We start from the raw sequence: 24,752 nt of genomic DNA, 5'->3' as shown, positions 1-24,752 counted from the left end.
TGACCTTTGCTTTTCACGGCGGCGTCGATTCCGCTTTTGGTTTTTATTAAGGGACGCTTCCCCATCGATCCCTTGCTTCGCCAGCTGGGTCTTGCCAGTGGCAGACCCTTGAAGGCTAGGCCGGGTTCTATTTGGGGAGAGTCCCTCTAGCTTAAGGGTGGGTTCTTCCGAGCCCTCCCCTTGTTTTGGGTTGGGTCCTTTCGAACCCTCCCCCTGCTTAAGGCCGGGTTCTTTCGAACCCTTGCCCGGTTTTTGTTTTTTTTGTTTATTTTGTTGTGCATCCATTTTTGGTCCCACGAGAAAAGAGGAAAGTAGAAGGTCACCGCCCTGAATCCTCTGTCCGGGCGGAGGGCTAATTACAACGGGGTTTCGCCTGGTTCCCCGAGGGGATAGTTCATGATACCGTATTTACGCTTCCCCGGTACCATTCAGCCCTCAGCACGATACCTTACACCTTAGCTTAAGGAAGAAGCAGAGCCTTAGTTGGCAAGCATGAAGGGTTTCGCCTCCACCTGTTACTCCCTTCCACCACGAAGAGGTACAAGGTTGCAGTTTATGGAAGGGTTTCGAAGGAGATAATCCGAGATTGAATGAAACAGTACTCCGAGATATTCCACAGTATCAGTTCTAGCTATTTCTTCATCTTGAATTTTCAACTTGATAATATCTTCCTCTACGCTTTCACCCCCAAACTCTAAGCCATAGTTGGTCGCATAATCACCACAAACAGTTCGAAGTGTTTGTAAATCCAACAAACTCCCTGCCACATTAAAGATATCATCAGCGAAAAATCATAGGCATTTATGGTCGGGGGGGGGGGTATTTATCATGGACGCGTCCAGCAAAATACCGCGAAAAGTCAAACAACTTTTCTGCGTCCTTCTAAGGGGGGCAAAATATGGACCGGTCCCTTTTTGAAAATTATGATATAAAAGACTCAATTTCGGGCACCCGTTGTCACTTTAGATTTCGGTTGCTATTAGATTTTATTGAGAGTTACTTTATTTAGTTATTTTTATCGGGTTGCTTACTCATCCGGATTTTCCCATCAAGTTCCATTTGATAACGAATATCATCAGTGTGAAAGCTGTCACTCAATGTAATCTATATTTTTTTAAACAATATCATGTAATTTTGTAAACATTAAAAACAATATCATGGGCCTTTCACAAATTACTTAAAGTGGTGAGGGATATGTTTTTTTCCTTAAACGTACTTCTTTCCGTCAACATTACGAGGATATCTTTCGATTTTTGCGCTTTATCTCATAATATCGGAGGCTATTTCAATCTTTTCGTTAAAATGCCATCATAAAATTTTCAGGGAGGTGATAATAAAAATCGGATCGCAGTGGACCAATTCCACCGTAGTTGACAGTGGTACGGCAAATGAAACAACATTGGCCATGTGGGGTGCGGCCATGGACAAGAAGCTTTCACCACGCGTAAAAACAGGAAACAAAAAACATATTGGCTGGGCCGAGTTCACTGTCCAAACCCAAGATGGTAGAAAGATATTGGCGCCATTTGCTGTTACAAAAGACACCGAAAATTTTGGACCAAATACAATCTAAGATTTTTAAAACCATTATCGCGTAAAAAATTATATTTTTTAATTTATTTTTATAGCTAAGCTTTTGTATACAAAACTATTTGGTGGAGTACCAAACGAGAACGGTAGAATAATTTTAATGCGTGTTAACGTTTAATGGAGACTTGGCTCTCTGACGTCACTAAAAAGCTTTAGCCATTCATGGCCGCTGTTAGGGAAGAAAAGCGTTGGTGACATTACCTGACGTCATCGTGCCAAGCCGCTAATAAAGCAAACCCATGAATTAGAAAAATATTAACCACCAATGTGTATTTTTATAGTTGAACTAGAACGTCGGGGAACGAAGAGGCCAATAAAAACAAAAGGAGATCTAATTAAAAAAATTAAAACACTAGAAAGAGCAGAGCCAGTAATGTCTCGAGTAACTCTAGTAAGATTTTAACAACTTTATTTGTAAAAAACACTGACCAATTAAAAATATTAATTCGGTATATAATTAAAGGATTTGGATAAAAGTCGATGTCCAATAAAAATTCAAGGTGAAGAAAATCGCAGGTGGATTGTTTTGGACAAAACATTTGATGCGCCATCGCTGTAAGTTTGTTTAATTAAAAAAAATATTGCACACAACGTAAATTCTAATAACGCATTTTTTAGAATATACTACGATCCAGATTTCGTCCCAAAGCAAGAGGCTGATATGTTGGGCAACAGGAAAAACATTCCTTGGGAACAAAAAGGGCATATGCCGAGACTGACATGTTGGTACGGCCCGCTAGCCTACACTTACGGAAAGGCCATTTCACACCCAGCGAATGAAAATGTATGTATTTAAAACTATAATTTCTAAAAAATTACACTTTCATTAAATTTTCACATTTACAGTGGTCTACAAAAGTAAAAGACATTATAAAGCGGATACAGACATACTGTAAAGACGTATGCAAAATAGAGGCTACGTTTAACTGTGTGCTGTTAAACAAGTATAGGAACCAGCATGACGCTGTTCCTTGGCATGATGACAACGAAAGGACCATGGGGGTCCAGCCAACAATAGCATCAATTTCTTTGGGAGAGACCCGAAATTTTGAAATTCGAAGGAATGAAGTAAGTTCCGGAAATACCAAAATAAAACATCGTATATATATTGTTAACTATCATCATATATCAATAAGGCCAAAGAAGCGGAAATCATTATTCCACTAAATTCTGGAAGTTTGTTGATTATGGCCGGAAATACCCAAAATGAATTCAAAGTAAATATAAATTTATACTATACTACAATCAAATATATTATCGAAATATGACACACAACACTAATGCACTTTTGTAGCACAGAATTCCAAAAGAGAAAAAACAAATATATCTAAAAATCAAGATGGTGGCGTGCGCGGATTTCGAAATATAACCCGCTAAAGTATAGATCCCGGCTTTAATTTGAAAAACGTGGATTTTCTCAATATTTAAAATTTCATAACTTTGTATTTACGTTCTCCTTCCTTCCGAGTTGGTTTTTTTTGAAGCATTAAAGTTTGTAAAATTATCTTTAAAAGAATGATCGGCAAATGTGTCTTCGTGTTACTTATTTTAAGCCATTTTAGTTCTATAGTTAGATAATTTTTCGTGATTTGTAAGCTTACTTTCATTTATTTAAAAATTGCATAGCTACGGCCATCTAGTTTTTCGTTATTTAGTATAGTTCCACATTTTTTTGTTAATTTCGCGAGTACCATGATATCTCAAATGTTCCTCTGATAAAATCTATTTCGGCGAAATGACGGCGATGGCAGCGCGCGTTCGACAGAATGCTCATCGCTCTGCTGTAATTTAACTGATTTATACATTGTCTGTGAGAAGAGCGGATTTCTACCTCATAGAGGTTTAAAGGAACCTTAATGCGCTCACAGAGTGTCGGAATAAGTTTCATTTTATATTAATTCAAGAATTTCAACCATTCAAAACGACGCCTGCCTAGCTTCAGTACTAAAGAACAGTGCAAATTTACTAAGCCTAACCAATGCCGTGCCACGCCCGCCAAGTTTGTCAACAGTATTTCCAGTCTCTTACTCTCCCAAAAGAATTTCAATTAAGTTATTGAATTTAAAGAATTTAAGATAACATTTTATTATCATCAATAACTTAAGGGTTTTTGCATTCGAAGTATGAAATTTTGGGAAAAAAACAATGCGTTAATGAACTTCAGTTAAATTGTTTGGCATGAAACTGGACTAGTGACGATGGAATTTGTTTAACCTAAACTATTTATATTTCAATATATGATAAATTCCACTTAATGAAGAAATATTTCATGGTTATGACTCTTTCCTGTTTTTTTTATTCATATCTCTAGATTTAATTTGAGAAAGGGCTTTTATGGATTTTAATGGGAAAGGGGGCCAATATTGGAAGAAATATTTATCTTTCTGTATTTATCTTTGCTTTTACCTTCAGGGCCGCAGTAAGACAATTTTGCGCCTGATAAAAGTAATTTTATCTTGGGGGGAGGGGGACGTGTCAGCTTCCTATGATCTACGTTTTTAACTATTCTTAAAACCCCTTCCAATAACATTCTGGATACGCTAGCGAGTCTTCCCCAATTTTTAAAGAAATGTGAAAATGGATTACAAATAATTTTTATTCATCCTAAAATATACAAAAAAAACTACATAATCAATTTTTTTTATCGGATATACGGTGTATAATATTCCGTTAAATGTTTACAAAAACTTTACCTTTCTGGCCCTTAACTGAGTAAATTGATCAATTAATTAATCGTTATTCAGAGTTTTTGCTATTTCTTTTTCAATTGAAATTAGAGCCAAATGAGTTAGCCGTTTGGGACTCATCGAAGAACGTAAATAATTTTTAATGAGCTTTAACTTACTGAAAGATCTTTCGCGTGAAGCGGAGGTTACGGGAATCGTTAAAAAAATTCTATAAGCTATCTCCAATTCTCCATGTTAGGAGATCTACCCACTAAATCGCAATCTTTAATTAATTGATAGGAGAATCTCGAAATGTGACAATTTAATAAAATTTGGACTTATTGGTGGAAGCATATGCTTTGCGCTTGCTACTTCTGAACCGATTGCTGGCGTCGGCTGGACCAAATATCTAGCGTCAAATGAAGGTTCCCACCCTTCAAATTGCCTAAATCGTCTGACATAAAACATATTGAAATCAGTAAAGAGAAAAGAAGCGGGCGAAGAAAGTTCAGTTATAATAGACGTATAGAAAAAGCTATCAACCATGATTGTTGGTTTTAGTTCTTCGTGAACTATGCGCGGTAGTTCACTAGTCACGGTTCTGCAACTATACATTTCTAGGTTGGGATTCGCAAACTCCAGCACTTTGCGCTATCCGTTCCCGTCCACGACGCTAAAGGGTAAGCCGTCTATTTAAGAGATGCATTGCATTCTTATGACAATATCTGTTTAAATTTGTGGATGGTGACTTTAAATTAGTTTCCACAATTAACTAAGTATATGGAGGTGAAACTAAAGTCTCTGCTTTCAACAATGATGTTGTCTGATATTCTCAGTCAGGTTGGCGGTTCTTTTCGTGCCAGTCATACCACATTTAATACATATGTAAACGCGGTAAATTCGTCAATACCCAAAGCAGCACTTATAAACTTTAACGGTTTTCGGTCTGGAAATAGATGGCTTTCCGGGATCTTTCGCATTCTACTTGGTCGTCGAAGTACTAGGCTAAACCATAGCTTACAAAATTGCGCGAGTCAATTTATTTCAAAGAATTGAACAGCGCGTGCAACAAAAATAGCACTTCCTTACTAATACATGTCTTGTCTTGACTGTATTACATTATATTTAGAGCTTTTAGAAGGACGTAACCCCGAGATTTCGCGATACGATTTTTATAAACCCCCTCAAGATTGAATAAGGTAAAGGGAATTCCAAATTTTACAAAAATACAAAGACCCCACCTCCATTGGAATGGCAGCTTCTTCATGAAACGTTTGGCATTCCATAGTCGTTAATTTGCTTGCCTGATGAATAAATGAAATAATAAATTATTCTTCAAAGTTTGTAGTCTGCTCTTAACTGGATAGTCACTTTTAAAATATGGTATACCCTACACATTTGTTTAAAGAAAATTCTATAGTTTTGAGTGTTTTAACTATGATTTTCAGATAAGGAAACCTTGTGATAACCTACGAATTGTACACCTGATTACTTGAGTGACTATCCCCTTTCCTTCACTGTGTAACTTCAGATAGGTTTTTTGCCCTCCAAGTTTGTTTAGGACCTACACATACCCTCAAATCGGTTGCCAACAAAGACTTAATACATTCTTCCATTGGCACAATTTTTTCGTTGTTTTGACTAGATGCTTCTTCCAAAAATGCTTTATTCGAGTGAATGGTGCCTTTACTCCTCCCAAAACCCCAATGCCTATCTCCAGATAAAATCGTCACCATTATTTGAAATTACAAATCTAATTCAAGGCGAAGAAAATATTTGCATTTAACCGTCACATTTTTTAGTTTTTGAGACCAAAAACTATAGCTACGCTCCCTTTGGCTCTCCATTGGAACCTAGATAGGTAGCGGCTAACGCTATTAGTTTTTCCTCATCGGTATTCCTTAATTTTATTTCAGGAATAATGATACACCCATTTCAGTATAAGTTTTACATTGTTTGCTTATATTTGGATAAGTTTATTTAAGAAAAAAATCATTATTATGAATTTTTAAATTGCATATAGCAGACGCTAGATCATAAGCGCTAACTAGACTAATTTGGGTGGCGAATAGTTTAAAAAAAAGCCCCAAGTGTTTAAAAAAAACCATGGTTCAATATAAAAAAACTGGTATAAAAAAGGTTTTTTTTTCAATCCTGCAAAAGAAATTTATTCATAGTTACTAGTAACTTTTTCCCCATTGAATGCATCAGCTCCATTAATGAATTGTCACCGACTAATACATTTCCGTGCCATGTTTCTAAATAAAATCAGACATTAAATAACGAAACGTAATGAATTAAATTACCAAAAAAAGAGAGGGAGTGGTTTAATTGCACGTTCTTTCCCTAAAATAGTATCAAATCAATTTTAGCTTCTTTTTCACTCTGAATCAGTAGCAATTCCTTGATGGCTTCAATGTGCTGACAGGAGTGTACACCATATTGACAAGTAATGCACTCAACCTTGACATGACTAACTTCATTTGCTACATTTGAAGTACTTGCTAGTATAATTCCATAAGCGTCCTTTCAATAAACACATATTCCATCCAACATTTCCACATAACTAGTCTTTTAGTAAAATAATATGGTTTTCTGGTTTTAATATATCTCAGAAGTCTTATTTTCCAAATTTTGGCTCTAAAAGCTGATCATGTCGCAAGGAGCTTTGGAATTTCTAAAGTTCATGCCAAATCTATACTAACAAAGTTAAGTCTTATGATGACGAAAGAACATTTAAAAGGAGTGAAACTAAAACGAAAAATTTACTGCTAACACGCACTAAGACTTGTTGTTAACATGACTCTCCAATTATCCTTTTATAGTACATTGATTTTTACTTTAATAAAACTATTATATATTTTCAAGTACTTACAAAAGATTCAATTTGATCTGCATTGAAATCTGAAACATGTTATAATTTATAACACTGTCTTTGCCAAATAATCTATCAGTATTCAACCTCAAAAAATTGGATATTAGACCCCATATTTTAAACATATCTATAATAAACTGATATTGCAAAAATTGAACAACTTTTATCAATTTATACACAGAAAATAATTAGAACGGTGGTTTGCAATTCCAAAATGAACAGTTGTGATATGACCTTAATTAAGGTAAGTAGCGGTACAATGAGAGAACTATATCGCGTGGTGGAGGTGTAGTGGGAGGTGTGGCGGAGGTGTATGTTAAATTTGCATAGAGTTTTGCTAGGTGAGAGTTCTAAATCAGGAGTGGCGGAGGTGTACGTTAAATTTTCATTTGAGTTTTTTGCTGGATGAGAGTTCTAAATCAGGAGTGGTTGAGTGTTAAATTTCGATAGAGCTGAGTGATAGTTCGAGACCAGAGAGATAAGTTTATAAGATAAGAACTTGATATCGCGCGTGTGTATTTACTACGAGATAATACTGATATATAATACGCGTCGGGAGAGACAATCATCTGTCAATTTGTGGAATAAACGAAACATGGCTCCATGTAACAACTCTAAAGATCTAGTCCAACAATTGTTTTATCTTCGCGAACATTGAGATCGAAGACTGCTACATAATTTTCTCTCAGAGATTCAGAAAAATTAACATTTACCTATATACAATGATCAAAGGGATTACGTTATATTTGACGCGACCGATTCCCTAAAACAATATGTTAGGTCTTTTCTTCCATGGTGGAGGTGGGATTGAGGTTGTGATTTTGGTGGAAGATTTTGAAAAACACGTTTTAGAATGTCATATAGAAAATGGTCCTACCTTAATAAAAAATTTTGACTTCGGTCCCAATTTCTCAAAGTTTCTGATATTGACGCGCGTAGCTAAATGCACATCGATGTACTGTTTACTTTGGTTAACATCAATTTTTATAAGAAACCAATTTTGATAGTTTTCAACTATAATTTCAAGTGCTCGAAAGGTAAATCGGAAATCTAGTTTTCCCTCAACTGTTTCCTTAAGTACCGAAAATCTAAGCACCTGCTTCGTCGTGTTCATGTCTACAGGTGTTGCTTCTCCTGTTACTTTCACTCGATAGAAGGGAAAGAATGAATAAATTAAATGAGGATTCGCGGTTTTTTATACTAAAAACCTAAAACACTTGAGAGGACAATCGTTCCCTTGAAAACTTTCCAATTAAATTAATTGATTTATCACCAAATGGTGAAATCATGGCTTAAGTGGATTTCTTTTTAAAGAATATTAAGTATTTTAAATAGCTCCAATGTCTTCGTCAAATGGTGAAATAACGGTTTAAGTGGATTTCTTTTTTAAATTTGAATAAACCCGCGGGAAAATCTTAACTATTTTAAATAGCTTCAAAAGATAATCTCATATTAATCAGAACCACTTTATTAAGCTCGTAAAATATACAAATGTTAATGGGAAAACACTTGAGTTTTTCTCCGACTCTGTATATAAAGATTTCACGTTCAAAAACGAGTTATTATTTCTCTCATTTTTATAATAGAAGTTAATTTCGTTAAGTTAACTGAATTCGCGTTTACACCTACCAGCGATTCTACACAGTCGGCCGGTATGTATTTGAGATCCGCTTATGATTATGTGATAAGTGTTGGGGATAGGACTATGGTGAAGACGGATTTGTCTATTTAAGTACCGCAGTGTACGTACGGTCGCATAGGTACGCATTTATCTTCATGTTTCTAATATTATCATTATAATAATTTAAAGCACCCCGTTCCGGTCTTGCGCTACTTTATGTACTCGCGGGTGTAATTGATCAGGACTATACTGGGAACGTTTGTGTCATTCTCATCAACCATGGAAATTCCAAATATAGAATTAAGACGGGGATAAGATAGCACAACTGATTTGCGAATGTATTATATACCCATCAGCTGTAGAATGTAATGTAAGTTTTATTCAATTTAATATCCACTAAAAAAATTATATTTAAAATGGAATAAACAATTTTTATTCGGTTTTACTACTTTCATTTAAAACTGTGCTAATTGCCGCGACTTATACAAGGCGCAATTCTTATTTCCAGTGTGATATCTACAATTAAATTTCAGATCTAATTTATTGAGATAACTATATTTAGAACATCCATTATCTTCCAAGTTTCCCACATTGTGTTTTAAGAGTTTGGAAAAAATTACACTTTTTACTAAGCCCTTGGCGTAAAACTTCGTCGATAATACATCTGATAAGTCATCTTCCCCTTCGTTCCACAGTAGACTGCAAATATTACGGGAAATCCAAGAATTTGTACGTTTATCGTTGATAGTTAAGTCTCCGTATGGGAACGGAGCTTTGAAGTGGAAGACTCCATTTTCTCCTGTTTCCGTTATGAAAAACGCCACCTCTTTTACAACGTACTCGCCGTTCGCACGGCATCTTCTAGGGGAAAGAACAACTGTTAGTACAAATATACAATGCAACTTTATAGTTGCGAATCTTACTTACTTACTTACTTACTTCACGCGTCTTATATATCAGTATTATCTCGTAGTAAATACACACGCGCGATATCAAGTTCTTATCTTATAAACTTATCTCTATCATTCACCAGGTTATAATTTCATTTAGTATATTCTTATAACGTTGCTTTAATTCCTTAGTCTCAAAGTAATGTATAAGCCTTGGTACCCCAGACGCTTAACTTGATAATATTTATCTTTTAAGCGAATTCATAATAACAACATTTACATTTAATGTAATTTAATTATATAATGAAAATTAACTTACCTGCAAACCAAGCCAAGCCTACGACGTTTCCAGTCCGTTAACTTCTACAAAAATACATTAAGCCTACGTCGGGAAAATTACGGAGAGAAAATGGCACGACAAATTCGTCTGATTTACACACCCAAACCTCGGCGTTCTCTCGCGGGTTTACAAAGCCGTAAAATACGGACGGTGAAAAGGTATGACCGGTGTGTCGGTGTGAATTTAAATCTTGACATTTCCGAGAAAAGTACGGGAAGAAAAAGGTATGACAAATTCGTCCGATATACACACCCAAACCTCGGCGGTAATTGGCCATTCCATAATCAATAATTAATTGATGATTACCCTTATAATATTAAAATAATATTAATTTCAATCCCTTTTCCTAATCATATTTGATTAAACATGTATTGTAGTATCATCGACGTTAATTTCATTAAATAATATTATTTCCATCACATTTCCTATGTAAAATTTTAGTAAAGTAATGGAAACTTCCAAAAACGCTGTCAAAAATATAAGACACTGGTATCGCCATCTGTTTTAGTTTTCTTTTTAATTTATGTTTTTCTCCGTGTTTTTAGATAACATTGGTTATTATTAACAGTAAACCAAGTTTTTAATGGTTAGGTAATTTTTCCGTAAAAGTTTAAAAGCAGTTTCTAATGTTTTACGCGGTAGTTACGACCATAGCTTAATTCGGTTTCGTCCGGTACTCCACCGCACCGTAAATATTATATTTTCCAACTTTTAAAATTCTGGCAGATTGACTTCGGTGAGCCGACAGCGTTTCGAGAGATTGCTCTGCTGTAATTTATGTAACTGATTAAAAGAAATTCTGTGGGAAGAGCGGATTTCTACCTCCTAGAGGTTTAAAGGAACCTTAATGCGCTCACAGAGTGTCGGAATAAGTTTCATTTTAAAATAATTATGAATTTCAACCATTCGAAACGACGCCTGACTAAAGAACAGTGCAAATTTACTAAGCCTAACCAATGACGTGCCACGCCCGACAAGTTTGACAAAAGTATTCTCAGTCTCTAAGGGCCCGTTCCAGAGACGAAAAACTTTCGTAAAGTTACGAAAAAGGGGGCGTGTCTAGTAGAAATACGAAACTTTTTCAAAAACGCGTTCCAGAGACGTTTTACCGAGACAAAAAGTCTAGTATCTTCTACGACAGCTCAGGAGCTATCGTAGAGCTCTCGTAAATGCGTTTGGAGGCGAAAATAATCATTTTTTAGAAAATGGCGGTAGAATTTCTTCGAGCTAACGAGATAAATCAAGGTGTAAACAACATCGAAACAGACATCCCGCTGAAAATAATGTATCGTGAGTGTCCGAATACTAGGGTGCGTTCAACAACCCAAAAAAAGCCTCAGCGCTGACCATCGGATTTTAAAAAAGTTGTTGTACGGGGTTTTTCAATTTCCGGTTTTGACGTCACGCTTCCAATCGGATCCATCTGCTCGCCGAGCCGATGGATCCGATGCCAATCGGAAAAAGTGCATTCTTTTTTGAGCACGTGGGACCTCAAGGTCTACTTTTGCCGATGGAGTATGTAAATGTTACATTGGAGGACAGTAATAATGGTGATAATTACACTATTCAAGTTACGTTAGAAGATTACCAAAGAATTTTAAATGGTATGTGAATTCTGAATTGAATATAAATAAATTCTTTATTTATATTTAAATAAAGAATTTTGCCAGTGCTTGATGTTTCTTTTAATCTTAAGTTTATTATTAATTAGACGAAGAATTTCGATGTGCTTGTTTAGACAAAGCAAAAATGATGAATGATGATCAGCAGCTTGTACTTAACAAGGAATCAATTTTGGTGGAGACTGATTTAAATAAAATTGATATGTCTACCTCAATAAATTCTTCCGTTGGTAAACAGTAGTTTTTTTAATTGCCATCTCAGTATTTATTAATGTTGTGGTGGGCCATCATTTGTTGTCAATAAATTAATACGTAGGTTGTTTTCTATTCACATTTTGTTTTTAATACAGAGTTTAAGTGGAATTCCAAAAACATTCTGCTTTTAATTGACTTGTACAAGTCTCATAAAGAAGAATTTAATATTGCGAAGAAAAAGAAAGATGTATGGGGAAAAATAAGTAACATAATGCAAAATTATGGTTATTTTGTAACGCAAGATGATTGCGACGTTAAATTTAGGAACCTAAAACAAAGGTACACTGTTGAGTTTTTATAATTATGTCACACTAATTGTAATTTTTTTGTTTTGTAGTTACAAAAATAATAAAATTAAAGCATCAAAAACTGGTCGCTCACCAAAAACTTGGGAATTTTTTGACAAATTCGATGATATATTTAGTGAAGACCATTCCATAACTCCTCTTAATTTGATGTTTTCTGCAAACAAAAGTAAGTTTTTTTTTTGTGAAATATCACAATAACATATAGTAAATTTTAATTTTTGGAATGTTAGATTTGTCATCTGATGAAGCTGGAACTTCGCTCGGTAGTGAAACGTCGCTTGGTAGTGAAACGTCGCGTGGTAGTGGAACGCTACTTGCTCGTGCTACATCTCTTGGAAATTTACAATCATCTCCTAGTCTATCTCTCCGAAGTTCATCATTATCACTCCAAGAAGAATATAGTACACTTTCACCCTCAATTTCGGACATTGGCAAACAAAGTGGTAGTTGCGAGTTTAAAAGTACCCCAAAATCAAAGAGGAAAAAGGTAACTAAAACCACAACAGCACCAGATTGGTTTGTTGAGTGGGCAAAAAAAACTGAAGAGCTAGAAATTAAAGCTCAAGTTCAAACTGATAAAATTACCGCCCAGAACGAAAAATTTCAAACCGAAATTTTGAAAACTTTAAACAAAAAAAATGAAACTATGGATAAAATGTTAGAATTTTTAATGAAGTAAACATCACAATTCAATAAAATGATTTTAAACATCATAGTCTGCCACATTTCTTAAACTATGTGCAATACGGTCTCTTTTATCTTTTGCCTCTTGTAGGGCATGCTGGTTGTTGGCTTCTTCGTTTACTGGTGCAGTAACCACTTCGTCTTCAATATAATAATCTACATCATCATCCAAATCTTGCAACAAAATAAAATTGTTCAGTACACAAGCTGTCATTATCACTTCTGAAATTTTGATTATTAAGGACATGTCCAAAGCTTTGAGTCGTCTCCAACGACCTTTTAATAAAGCAAATGACCTTTCAATCATTTGTCTTGATGAACTATGCAGTTTGTTATATTTAATCTTGGCTGCACTTAAGTGTCCATTATTTTTGTAGGGAGTCATGATGAATTTGTCGATAGGATAGGCAGAATCACCTAAAATGTGATAATCCTCCGGAATATCTTTGCTACCATCAACAATATCTTGATATATAATACTATTTCTCCACACTCTTGCGTCGTGCACAGAGCCTGGCCAACCGACACAGCAGTCAATAAAAAAAAGCCTGTGATCACATGTTCCTGATAAAATAAAAGCAGATGGTTAATTATTGAATAAAAAACATAAATGGGCAACGTACCTTGTAGTAGTATAGATGTTCTTTTATGCCTATTGTAATAGGCATTTTTATCGGATACGGGCTCTTTTATGTCTATATGACAGCCGTCAACCGCTCCTATAACACCAGGAAATTGAAATCTTTCTTGGCAATGTTGAGCAGTGTTTGCCTTTGCGTTGTTTGATGGCCATAAAATATATTCGTCTCGTTTGCTGCTCAAAATTTCAACAAATTCCAAAAACACCAAATGCGCGTTACCTTTTGAGAGGTCAAACCTATCCCCCACACTGCGGAAAGATTCTGGAGTACCCAATAGCCATAACGCACAAAATACCCTCTTTTCAACTGATATTGTAATAGAAGTTTTGTTTTGAGATAAAACATTCCCATATAGCTGGATTAACGTCTGTTAATGAGAATTAAATTAGTACCACAAATGTAAATTACCGTAAATAATTTTACCTCAGCAGTCATTCGTGACATACGAAAATGACTTTTGAAGTCGTGTGGTGTGTAATGAGGGATAACTAATTCAACATAATTAGCTATTCTATTAGGTGTAAGCCTAGGTTTATCCTGAGAGATTTCTTTCAGCAATGCTATAGCAGTTGTTGAGGTTTTCATAAATTTCGACTTTCGACTGTTAGGGGTCCTAATTAAGTCTTCTTCAATCTCTTCATTATTACATAGTTCAGTTAAAAGTAAAATTGCAATTTTTCTTTTTTGATTTTCAACCTCCGCCATGTTAAAATCTATCGCTGAAATATCAATCACGAAAATAAAACCGTACAACAATTATAGGGCGTCACGATTGCAATCGATGAAATCGAAAACAGAAAATTTAAATCGTACAACAACATCTTACGTCACGATGGGAATCGATAAAATAATTTCGTTTAAAATGACGTACAACAACCTCTGACGTCACGCTGCTCAGCGCTTAAACATCGCTGAAATCGGAATCGCTTTTTCGAAAAACCGTATTTTGGTTGTTGGACGTACCCTAAGAATTGATTTAAAAAAAATGATTTTTGGCACTAATAATGAAACATTTACCTGAAACCGCGTTTATTGCGCTACAAATGGGAATGGCCGAGGCCTGAATTGAAGGGCGCTCCATAGATTCCGCTACGCAGGTAAGAATTCCTTTATCACTATTTTTATTTAATAATAAAACGAAACAAAGAAAGAACTATCTTTTCGTTTTAATAAATTTAAAATTATCTTATTGCAGATCCGCATAATCATGTGCTGTATTTGTTTTGGAAAGACGGCGAATTATTATCAAGTTGAGTGTTTGTCGAATCGTTCACAGTGTAAACTTCAACAGAAAAATAATATTTTGTATTACGCCTTAATATTTTTACATATGCTCCACTTATAATAAAAATTATTTAATTCCTCAAATAGAAGTATTTATTTATAATTGTAGCTATCATTTAAAGAGAAAGGAAACGCATCTCCCTTTTGACCTGATACCCAATGATAAAAAACTCCCAAAAATACTTAATGCAATGTTTTTTGAAGCCCTAACTGCTTTTATGGATAAAAAATTACAGGAAGGTGATAACCACCTTTGTAAAATATCCAAATGAAATTCAAATCTACCGCCAAACTGATCTTAAGAGAAAAACCAGATGGAGACAGCTCCGTTAAAAAAATCACCAAAACTTTGGTCAGCTGACAATAATAAAGAAATAAGTTTCATTGTTGTGGGCAGTTTTACATCTGAAAGCTAGAGAAAAGGTAATCAGTAATATTCATTAAGTTTATTTTAAAGGAGTAGACATACTACTGGTTAATGTAATTATGTTTCAGGGTTATTAATTATTCGTTTATAAAGGCGAGATCACTGAAGTTAAATTTCCTTTTCAGTCCGAACAAGAGAGTTGTGTATGGCCACCAGAATTTTATTGGTATTGTCCAAATTACTCAAAAAGGAGAGAGAAAATTGAAGATGTTGAGCTACCATTTCGTTTAGTTTAGAATCATTTTCTAAAGCCCATTCAATCGTTCTTGATTATTTACTACCGACAGGGCAACGTTGTCTAATGTTTCAGCATTGCTAGTAGCAATGGGTTCGGAGGACACAGGTAATGTTTGATGTTTCTTATGGCTTCTTTTATCACCTTTAACACGTATACCAAATTATTACTTATATGTAAATTTATGTCAATCTGTTTTTCCGGGAATGTAGGAAAAGAGCAACGTTAACAATACCACTTTTGAAATTCCTCCTACCGTTGGCCTAGGCGGATCTAGAAGTGGTTTTTCAGCCCTGGCATCTATTTAAAAATGTAACTGAGCTATATCTGCTAGCATGGATTAAATAATCCATGCTGCTAGTAAGTAATATACCTAAACTGATTTTTTCTAATTATACCCATTTCATTGGCAATATTTTGCTTTGTCAATCTTTGTTTTTATTTAATTGTGTTTTCATCAATATGGGAAGCTCAATTAAATTTAAATTAAATATTGATAACCTCTACTTTCTAGAAATATTTTGCCGTCTCTTTGAAGCCAAATGAAAGGGAGCACTACCATCCACGCTCGGTGGAGTACTCGTAGGAGTGATGTGAAAACACCCCGCACTTGGCATACCAATAAAAACACCACTTGTTCTGGCTAGTGGTGGACTTTCCTGATCCTTATGATATCTTGGCCCTTCACTATTCTCATAACTCTGTTGACCAAACATATTCTAGCTCAGCCACAATTTCTTCCCTTTCCTTCAACCTTGATTAAACTTCTTTGCATTTTGCACTCCTTCTTTGCTTGCCCAATTTTTAAAACAATTTCGCGTAAAACTTATGAATAATAAATGCTATATAAAAACAAATGTAAATAACAACAAAATTTGAAAATATGTAAATAAAGTTTAATATATATAGTAAAATAACTGAAAGTCGAAAGTGGAAAATTGCCACTGTTTACATGAAATAAATAACAAGTCAAAGCTAAGGCTTAACTAAGCGCTTGAAGAAACCCGCTTCCCACCGATATTTTCCGGCGTTTCTATTGGCTATGGCGGGGGGCGGAGCTTATTAAAAAAAAGGCGAAAGATACGAGAGCGGGAGTTTACGAATTCTTGAAAAGTTGTCTTTGGAACGCGTTTAAGATACGAGAGTTCGGGTTTCGTAGATTTGCTCTCGTAACTTTTTAACTTACGAGAGTTTTGAAAATGTCTCTGGAACGGGCCCTTACTCTCCCAAAAGACTTAACAAAATGCAAAAGAATTTCAATTAAGTAATTGAATTTAAAATAACATTTTATTATCAACAATATTTTAACGATTTTCGCATTCGATGTTTTGTGAAATAATCAAGCCGTAAATAAACTGCAGTTAAGAGGATACGTGGCTGCGGATACATTTTTTGTAATGAAACTGGACAAGTGACGATGCAATGTTTTTAACCTAAACTATTTGCTTTAAAATTTCAATTGAAAGATTATGATAAATTCCACTTAATGAAGAAATATTTCATGGTTAAGATTCTGTCCGGTTTTGTGATTATTATCTCTAAATTTTATTTGAGCAAGAGGTTTTATGGATTTCAATGGGAAAGGGGGCCCATATTGGAAGAAATTTCAAAGATATTCATTTTTCTTTCTGTACTTCTCTTTGCTATATTTTGGTGGTTTGTGAAAGCAGCTATTCCCGCAGCTTTAAGTTACTCATTTAGTAGTTTTCGTAACTTCGTCCTCAATATTTCAGAAAGATTATCATACTTCAACATTTCTGCTCGCATTTCTAAATTAAGTTTAACACCACATTTTCCACTATTCGTTAAAGTAGTTCCATCCCATTCATTCTGAATTGTTAACCTGTGCGATAGTATTGGTGTTCTTTGGACATTTTTCCGATTTCAATGTCCAGTATGATTTTATGGAAATGGTCCTTGTTCCATAACAGGCATTAACCGTAATTTTCGTCTTGCGGTCAAATTCCGCTTAGTTTTAATTTCGGATCCTTAAGCAAATTCCAAGGATAAGCCAAAAATTGCTTGGCACGTAAGCTCGGATTATCATCTTTCTAATTGAGCAGATCCTGGGTGCTTCATTTCCAATATGAAATTGTCATCAGTTCGATTTGTCCGACTCCCATTGGCAGCGGATCGTAAGGAATCATTTTCTTAACTTTGGATATTACATCTTTCGCTACTTTTTTAATGAAGTCTTCAACCGACTCGTTATGGGATCCTTTACAACATTCACTGAAATGCGTAACGCGAAGGAATCGCCCCAAAGTCCAAAGAATATTGCACTAAATCAGTCTTGCCGTTGTTCGTTAGCTTATGAACGCGATGCACCTCTTTGTTGTCTGTTTCCGAGTTGTGAGAGAGACGGAGGGAGCGGGTAAAGCGGGAGGGAGGCTTGGTGTCGTCTCATGGGTATGTGGCGGAGCGAAAAACACTTGAATTATCACCCCAAACTCGCTAACTCATAGACATAAACCAAGAAAAAAAGCACAGATGCTAAAAGTACGTTTTTAATCAAGATTTGTTTTGAAAATCATGTTTCGTGCGAATTTTTGTTATCTTAAATCCCTGACTTTTCCAGGTCATTCCTCACAAATTATTGTTAACTTTTATTGGTTATATTCACGCTCTTTGATTAAGGGTAATTCGCCTTCCTTCCACGAGTGAAGTAATCCTTCGCAGGATAAACAAGAAACGTAATCCTTAAAGTGCGTCGAGTACAGCCCGGCTTTCGCGAGTTCCTTTTTGTCTAAAAGGTCATCGGTGAAACTTCGCAGTCGCTTGACTTCATAATTCATGGGGCAGGATATATAGGAGGTGGTAGAGGTCGGCGTTTGAATAAGAAATTATACGATTGTTTATATTTATCCATAACCGAAAATTATTCAGAAATATTCGATAAAAATTATTAATTTTGCATGTTAAATCGTTGTTTAATTGTATAATTTATTCGTATAAAACAAATAATGCTAATTTTAATGATTAATTGAAATTTTTGCGGTTCATTTATTTGTTCCGCCGACCACAAGGAGGTGGTTCAATCCCCACCGCGGCTAAGCGACTTATGTTTGTTTGGTTGGTTGAAGTATAGCTTTATTCGTAAGGCAGACTGGGAAAAGTGTTTAGGATTTTCAAACCACGCACTATACAGGGTCTTTTTTTTTGCTCGGAAAAGTGTTTTTTTTCAAAAACTATTTATAGTACCGATTTCAAATTTGGAAGGTCAATTCTCTATACCGGGGGACATCAGTTTGAGAAATTTGAGCGTTTTCGGTAATGTTTTTCACCAATTTTGAAAAATTATTTTTCGACCACTAGGTGCGAGATAAAAAATTTCTATTATAAAGTTGTAGGCCGTCATCGAAAACCCTTAAAAATTGTTCACTCGACGAAAAACAACTTATTTATCAGTGAAAATTCGAGCTTGAAAAATTTACAAGTTGGTGAAGCCAAATTACGATTGTTTGAAACGATAATTGAAAAGGGAACAAGTCTAATACAAACGTAGTAGAGTTTTCACACTTGAAAAAATGTACACGTTTGGTTTTTAAATGCAGATATTTTATTCACATAAATTTTTACAAAACATTTTCAATAATATCACCATTGGCTGCAACACAGGTTTGTGCGCGGACAATTAAGTTCTCAAACGCTTTCTCTACCATTTCTGGTGTGACGTCTCGGCAAGCACTGATTATTCGTCTAATGAGTTCCTCCCTAGTTTCAATGGGCGTGGCGTATACCTTTGCTTTAACGAATCCCCAGAGAAAATAATCCAGCGGTGTTAGGTTAGGTGACCTTGCTGGCCAATGCACTGGACCATTTCTCCCTATCCACCTTTCAGGAAACTCGTTGTTGAGGTGCTCAGTTACTTGCCGGGAAAAATGCGGAGGGGCGCCATCTTGCTGAAACCACAACTGACGTCTTTCAGCCAATGGAAGGTCGTCGATTTCGTCACTCAGTTCGTTCTGTAGAAAATGTAAATACCTTTGGCCGTTGAGGTTCGTCGGCAGGAAAAAGGGACCAATCAAACGGTTTCCAACAAGTCCAACCCAAACATTGACCCGTTCAAATTGAACCTGGTGATGATATTCAAAACCCCAATGTGGGTTGATGTCAGACCAAAGATGGCTGTTTTGATGATTAAAGGGCCCATCTCTAGAAAATGACGCTTCGTCGGAGAACAAAACATGGCGCAAAAATTGTCTATCTTCTTGGACAGCATTTAGTAACCAGTTGCTAAATTCATAACGTCTTTGATGGTCTCCGTCAATTAGTCCTTGGTGGAGCGTAGCTCTGTATGGGTGATAGCGATTCTTACGAAGAATTTTCCACACACGATTTGCAGAACAACCCAAATCAGCAGCGGCGTTAGCGCAACTGTGACGAGGATATGCCACAAAGTACGCGAGTACATTGTTCTCGAAGTCTAAATCCGGTTGACCCAATCCGCGAAACCTAGGTTGCAAGTTACCAAATTGATTGAAATCGTGAATTGCTCGTCTTACTGTATTTACAGATGGTGCTTCATTTGGATGTCTTTCTGCGAAGATTTCAGTCACTCTTCTAAGGTTTTGCGCTGCTTCTCCATAGTAAATGGCAACTATCTCGGTACGCTCAGCTACTGAATAACGAGGCATTGTTCGAAATATTATCAAACACTGATAATAATCTCCCAAAGTTTTCCTTTAAATACCCAATGCATGTTTAGGATTGACCTATAGCCTCGTGTTTTTTAAATCCGGTCGTTTTTTTAACCAAAGTTTCAACTGGATTAGGTAATTCGGTTTCAATTATCGTTTCAAACAATCGTAATTTGGCTTCACCAACTTGTAAATTTTTCAAGCTCGAATTTTCACTGATAAATAAATTGTTTTTCGTCGAGTGAACAATTTTTAAGGGTTTTCGATGACGGCCTACAACTTTATAATAGAAATTTTTTATCTCGCACCTAGTGGTCGAAAAATAATTTTTCAAAATTGGTGAAAAACATTACCGAAAACGCTCAAATTTCTCAAACTGATGTCCCCCGGTATAGAGAATTGACCTTCCAAATTTGAAATCGGTACTATAAATAGTTTTTGAAAAACAAACACTTTTCCGAGCAAAAAAAAGACCCTGTATACTAAAGCGATGTTCCGGCCAGGTATTTTCGCATAATAGGGGCCTATCTAAGGTAGTACTGTCTAGCGGAACAGCTAGGAGACGTTTTTGGAGCTGTATGTTTGCGTACGTGAAATAACTAGTCGGGGTTTTCAAAAGTGAAACGCTGTTTGTTACCTAGAAAAATAAAAATGATCAAATGAGTTAAATCAAGTCAAGGCAAAGTCTTTTATTATTTTAGAGTTAAGTCGGTTGTCAAAGGGCCAAGTCTTCAAGCGACTTATAGCCCTTTTTTGTATTTGATAAAATTAGCAATTTTGTTGATTAATAAAGAAAAAACAAACAAACCAAACATTAATAAAATTAAAAAAAACCCAAAAAGGGAAATTAACAAAATTGAAGAAAAATAAAAAAACTCATTCTCATTATATAAAAAAAGGTATTAGAAGATTCAATTCATTTATAACCTACATTTAAAAGCTATTTAGTATTGTGTTTAAAAAAAAATTGTGACTGATATATTAAATGGAATATATGGCCGACGGATCGAAGCTATACTGCCTTTTCCTGATCGCAGGCAATTCTGTCGCTGTAGAACCCCTTGTGTATTTCGCATCGCCGGAATTTGGAGTATTCGCCGATAGTGGCGTTGGCTTTTGGACATCCAATGCCAGCGAGTTCCGTTACCGAGCGGCCTAGGATATCGGAAATGAATAGTGTCTTGTCCTCGCCTTTGCTGTAGACGTGTTCGGCGTCGACGGTGAAACGGCGGTTGTTCGCCATTGTCCCAAAGTATTCCACGCATATTTCTCCCAATCCGAAGGTTACGTCGAAGAATTTCCTGCGGTAAAAGGGTTTTTTTGCACGGAACGTCGCGTGCTGGGTGACAGAGTTTGCTTCAACGGACGCGACGCATAATTCCTTGATCGCAAAGTCTCGATGATCTAGGGAAGTATTACGGCCGAGTAAAGATTCAAAGTGTATTACAACGGCTGTTGCCATTTTCACTGCCAGATCGAGGACTGTGGTGGCGAGGCGGCCGGTAACGTCTTATTAAATAACCTCTCGGTGGAAGAGATCGTTCTTATATTCGGAAGATTTAGTTTTTTTCAAAAAAGGTTTAGCGTTACGGTCTTTTTCAAAAGCTCGGTGAAAAATTTAAAGCGAGTGGTATATGTCCTCGCCGTTTAAGTCGTCGGGAGCTGTATCTGTACGTTATTGCTTTGGTTACTCTAATAAAAGATGAGTTGGTGGGTGCAATTTCAACGAGCGGTACCTCCCCCTAGTCACCTTTTTAACTAAATCGTAACATTGAAAACCACGGTCGTCCAATTAGGATCGACCTCTTTCACTAATTTCGCTTTGTCTCGACTCGAAAGTAAGTAATCCCCGTCCATACCAATAGCTGAGATCAATGCCAAAAAGAAATAAGTAACCCATTTAAAGTGGGAAAATCATTATTACATTATAATATACATAATGGAGGGGAATGATACAATAAGTTTTTTGGAGTAGGGTTCATTTTCGATTTATGGCTGGTGGATGGGGATTCAATGCCATCAGAAATTCTACTTTCGATTGGCAGCTACACTAATTAACTTTAAACATATATTGAACGTCGTCAATATCTCTTTCGTCGACAAATGGTTCGTATTCTATTTTAAAAGAATGCCGACTACAAATTTTCGATTTAGATAGTCTGATGGTTTTAAGAATTATCAATCTACAATGCGGACATTTGTTACTGTAAAGAAAATATACAGTAACCCAATTGACTTTCTTAAATGTTAAAAGTTTTAACGAACAATGGAAGTATATTAAGACATTTAAAATAAATAATGTGAAAGTCTTTACGGGGTATACGAAAAGGTCAAATACGCGTCTAAGTGCCTTATAGCTATATTTTCTTTTATTTTCTTTTTGGGATTTTACACCCAACCAATGTTTCTTCGGATTTACGTTTTTATATTCTTTCCGCTTTTTTGATTACGTTCTTCTTTGAGGCGTAAACGTTCAACGCGGTGATAGGTCAGTCGGGTCTTGCTCGTAAAATCCAGTACTTCGTTGGGGATGAAGCTGCAGTTTTCTGCAGACGCGTTCAAGCAGATCGGGGCCTTAAATTGGCGAGTTATTCGGGCAGCTAACACTTCGGCGTCAACGTTTAACCAATTAAATTATAAACGCACCGAACTCACGATGGAACTAAAATGGTGTTAGGTTTGATGACCACGGCTTAAGTAGTTGTGGTATCAAAACATAACACGCATTTGGTGTGGCTGATGTTTACCGAATCGATCTTGTATTTGTCCGAGTTGAATAGCCGCGTGTTGATTTGGTTTTTGGATTGGGTGGGATTGATACGCAGGTTTCTTGTTGGAGCTAGCATATCTGTCATTATTGGGTACGATCTGGCCAGCTGGGTAAGATCTTCGTCTTCGGAATCGGTAACGCAGAAGTTCTCGCGCTCCAAACTAAGAAAGCCATTTACTTAATTATTATTATTATATAGAGGCCACGGGTCAGGATTATCGGCGTTCGTTCAGTGTTCGTCGATGAAGCGGTTGATGTCGTCGGCCAGCATTTCGCACCAAGGTTGTGGGGGTGGGTACCGATCATCGTTCACTTCGAAACTGGGCACGCACGCTGCCGTGGCAGCCCGGATAAGTAATAGTAATACGTTCAAACTTTCTACGGTCATTTTAATTTTATTAGTGCGGGCTTTCATGGTATCGTATATCGCGTGTTAGATAGTACGACCCATATTCCGGATTACGGCGGGATCCGAGATGACTGGGATGTGGGAATTTACCTCGATCTTTTACTTGTTCCAGCACCAGCGCGTCGAAACCAGAAACATTGTTCTGGTTCGATAACGTTGGTTCCTACGTTGATGCTCATTTTGACAATATGGAACCCAACCAACCAGCAATATCCTTAAATAAAGTTGTACATGCATTGCTGCGAGTCCCTCGTAACCGCGCTTTCGGACGCCAGCCATCCTTTAACTCGAAACAAGCGGAATTCGGCGTTTGTTTGTCGTATCAGACACGCGTCGTCTTTCCAAGTGAGGAGATCCTGAGAGCTTAATTGCCAGTCACAAAACAGCATGATTTCGATCTCACCAGAACCCAACGGCGCCGGATCGTAGAACGCTTCTTTTTGGATCTCATTTGTAGTCTCTTGATTTCTTGTTTTTTAACGTAGTCTTGAACCGACTCTTTACACGCCTGATGGAAGGATTTAATCAGGTTCGTCGACGTGCCTTTGGTATAGGATTTTTCAGTAGATCAGTCGTACTGTTGTTCGTAAGTTTTTGAGAGTGTTACACGTCGATAACGGCATAACTACACAAATTAATATCGACCAATCGTCTTTGCAAATCAAACACGGTGGGATGGCACTGGAAATAGTGGACATTACAAACGTTCATAAACATCATCCAGGCGCGTTTCGCGTCTGCGGCCGTGCCATTGCTTTTTTTCCCGTTTTCAATGTCCGGTTGGATGTTATGGAAATTGTCCTTGATTCGTAAAAGACATTGACCCGTTTTTCTATCTTGTGGTCAAACTTCGCGTATTTGGCGAGAGTAGTTTTCAATTTTGGATCTTTGTAAATGAGATTCTGAGTGCTTAGTTTCCAATATGAAAAAGTCATCAGTTCGATTTCTTCGGCTCCCAATGGCACTGGGTCTTAAGGAATAATATTATTTTAACATTTGGATTTTACATCTTGTCAATTCTTCGCTTCTTTTTAATTAAGTCTTCAACCTACTCGTTATAGGATCTCTATAGCATTCAATGAAATGCGTGGCGGCGTCTTAATAACGCGAAGGAATCACCTCAAAGTCTGAGGGACATTGCACTTAATCAGTATTACCGTTGTTCGTTAGCGTATGTACGTTAAGGATGTGTGTCTCCTAGTAACGGAACAAGTTTCCACGCAGAGCCGTGGTTACCAATTTCGCGTATGGGCGTTAAATTTAAATTACCTGGATACGCTATACCGTATCAGTATCATCGGCGGTAGAGTAAATCGCGACTTCGCTGAAATTCACAGCAGAGCCTTTAGCGTTATGAGGTTTCCTTTTCAAAATGTCCAACTCTTTGGGCATTTTTGCCGGCGGGGCAACGCAATTTGGCTTGTGCGGTTTCCTGGTCGGTTCAGTTCCACGGACGGCTGATTTTATTTTGTAAAGCGAAACTTTGCGAACGCTT

General features: G+C 36.4%; 2 protein-coding genes across 2 annotated transcripts; both read left to right on the top strand.

Moving 5' to 3' along the window:
• The first annotated feature begins 1,714 nt into the window (after positions 1-1,714).
• Positions 1,715-2,959, top strand: LOC149957533 (alpha-ketoglutarate-dependent dioxygenase alkB homolog 3-like). Its single transcript, XM_090167076.1, has 6 exons — positions 1,715-1,981; positions 2,054-2,145; positions 2,209-2,374; positions 2,437-2,658; positions 2,727-2,807; positions 2,885-2,959. Exons 1-6 carry the CDS (start codon positions 1,856-1,858, stop codon positions 2,957-2,959), a joined length of 762 nt encoding a protein of 253 aa, XP_090023202.1. The 5' UTR covers positions 1,715-1,855.
• Positions 2,960-12,297: 9,338 nt separating this feature from the next.
• LOC149957532 (uncharacterized) lies at positions 12,298-13,047 on the top strand. Its single transcript, XM_090164832.1, has 2 exons — positions 12,298-12,333; positions 12,398-13,047. The coding sequence occupies exons 1-2, from the start codon at positions 12,315-12,317 to the stop codon at positions 12,844-12,846; spliced, it is 468 nt and encodes a 155-aa protein (XP_090020958.1). The 5' UTR covers positions 12,298-12,314; the 3' UTR covers positions 12,847-13,047.
• Positions 13,048-24,752: the final 11,705 nt, after the last annotated feature.

This window comes from Leiobunum rupestre, chromosome 2, assembly GCF_980474605.1.
Source record: "Leiobunum rupestre chromosome 2, qqLeiRupe1.1.hap1, whole genome shotgun sequence".
NCBI classification, from domain to species: domain Eukaryota; kingdom Metazoa; phylum Arthropoda; class Arachnida; order Opiliones; family Sclerosomatidae; genus Leiobunum; species Leiobunum rupestre.
Note: the sequence above shows the minus strand (reverse complement) of the source record. Positions and strands in the feature narration are given on the sequence as shown.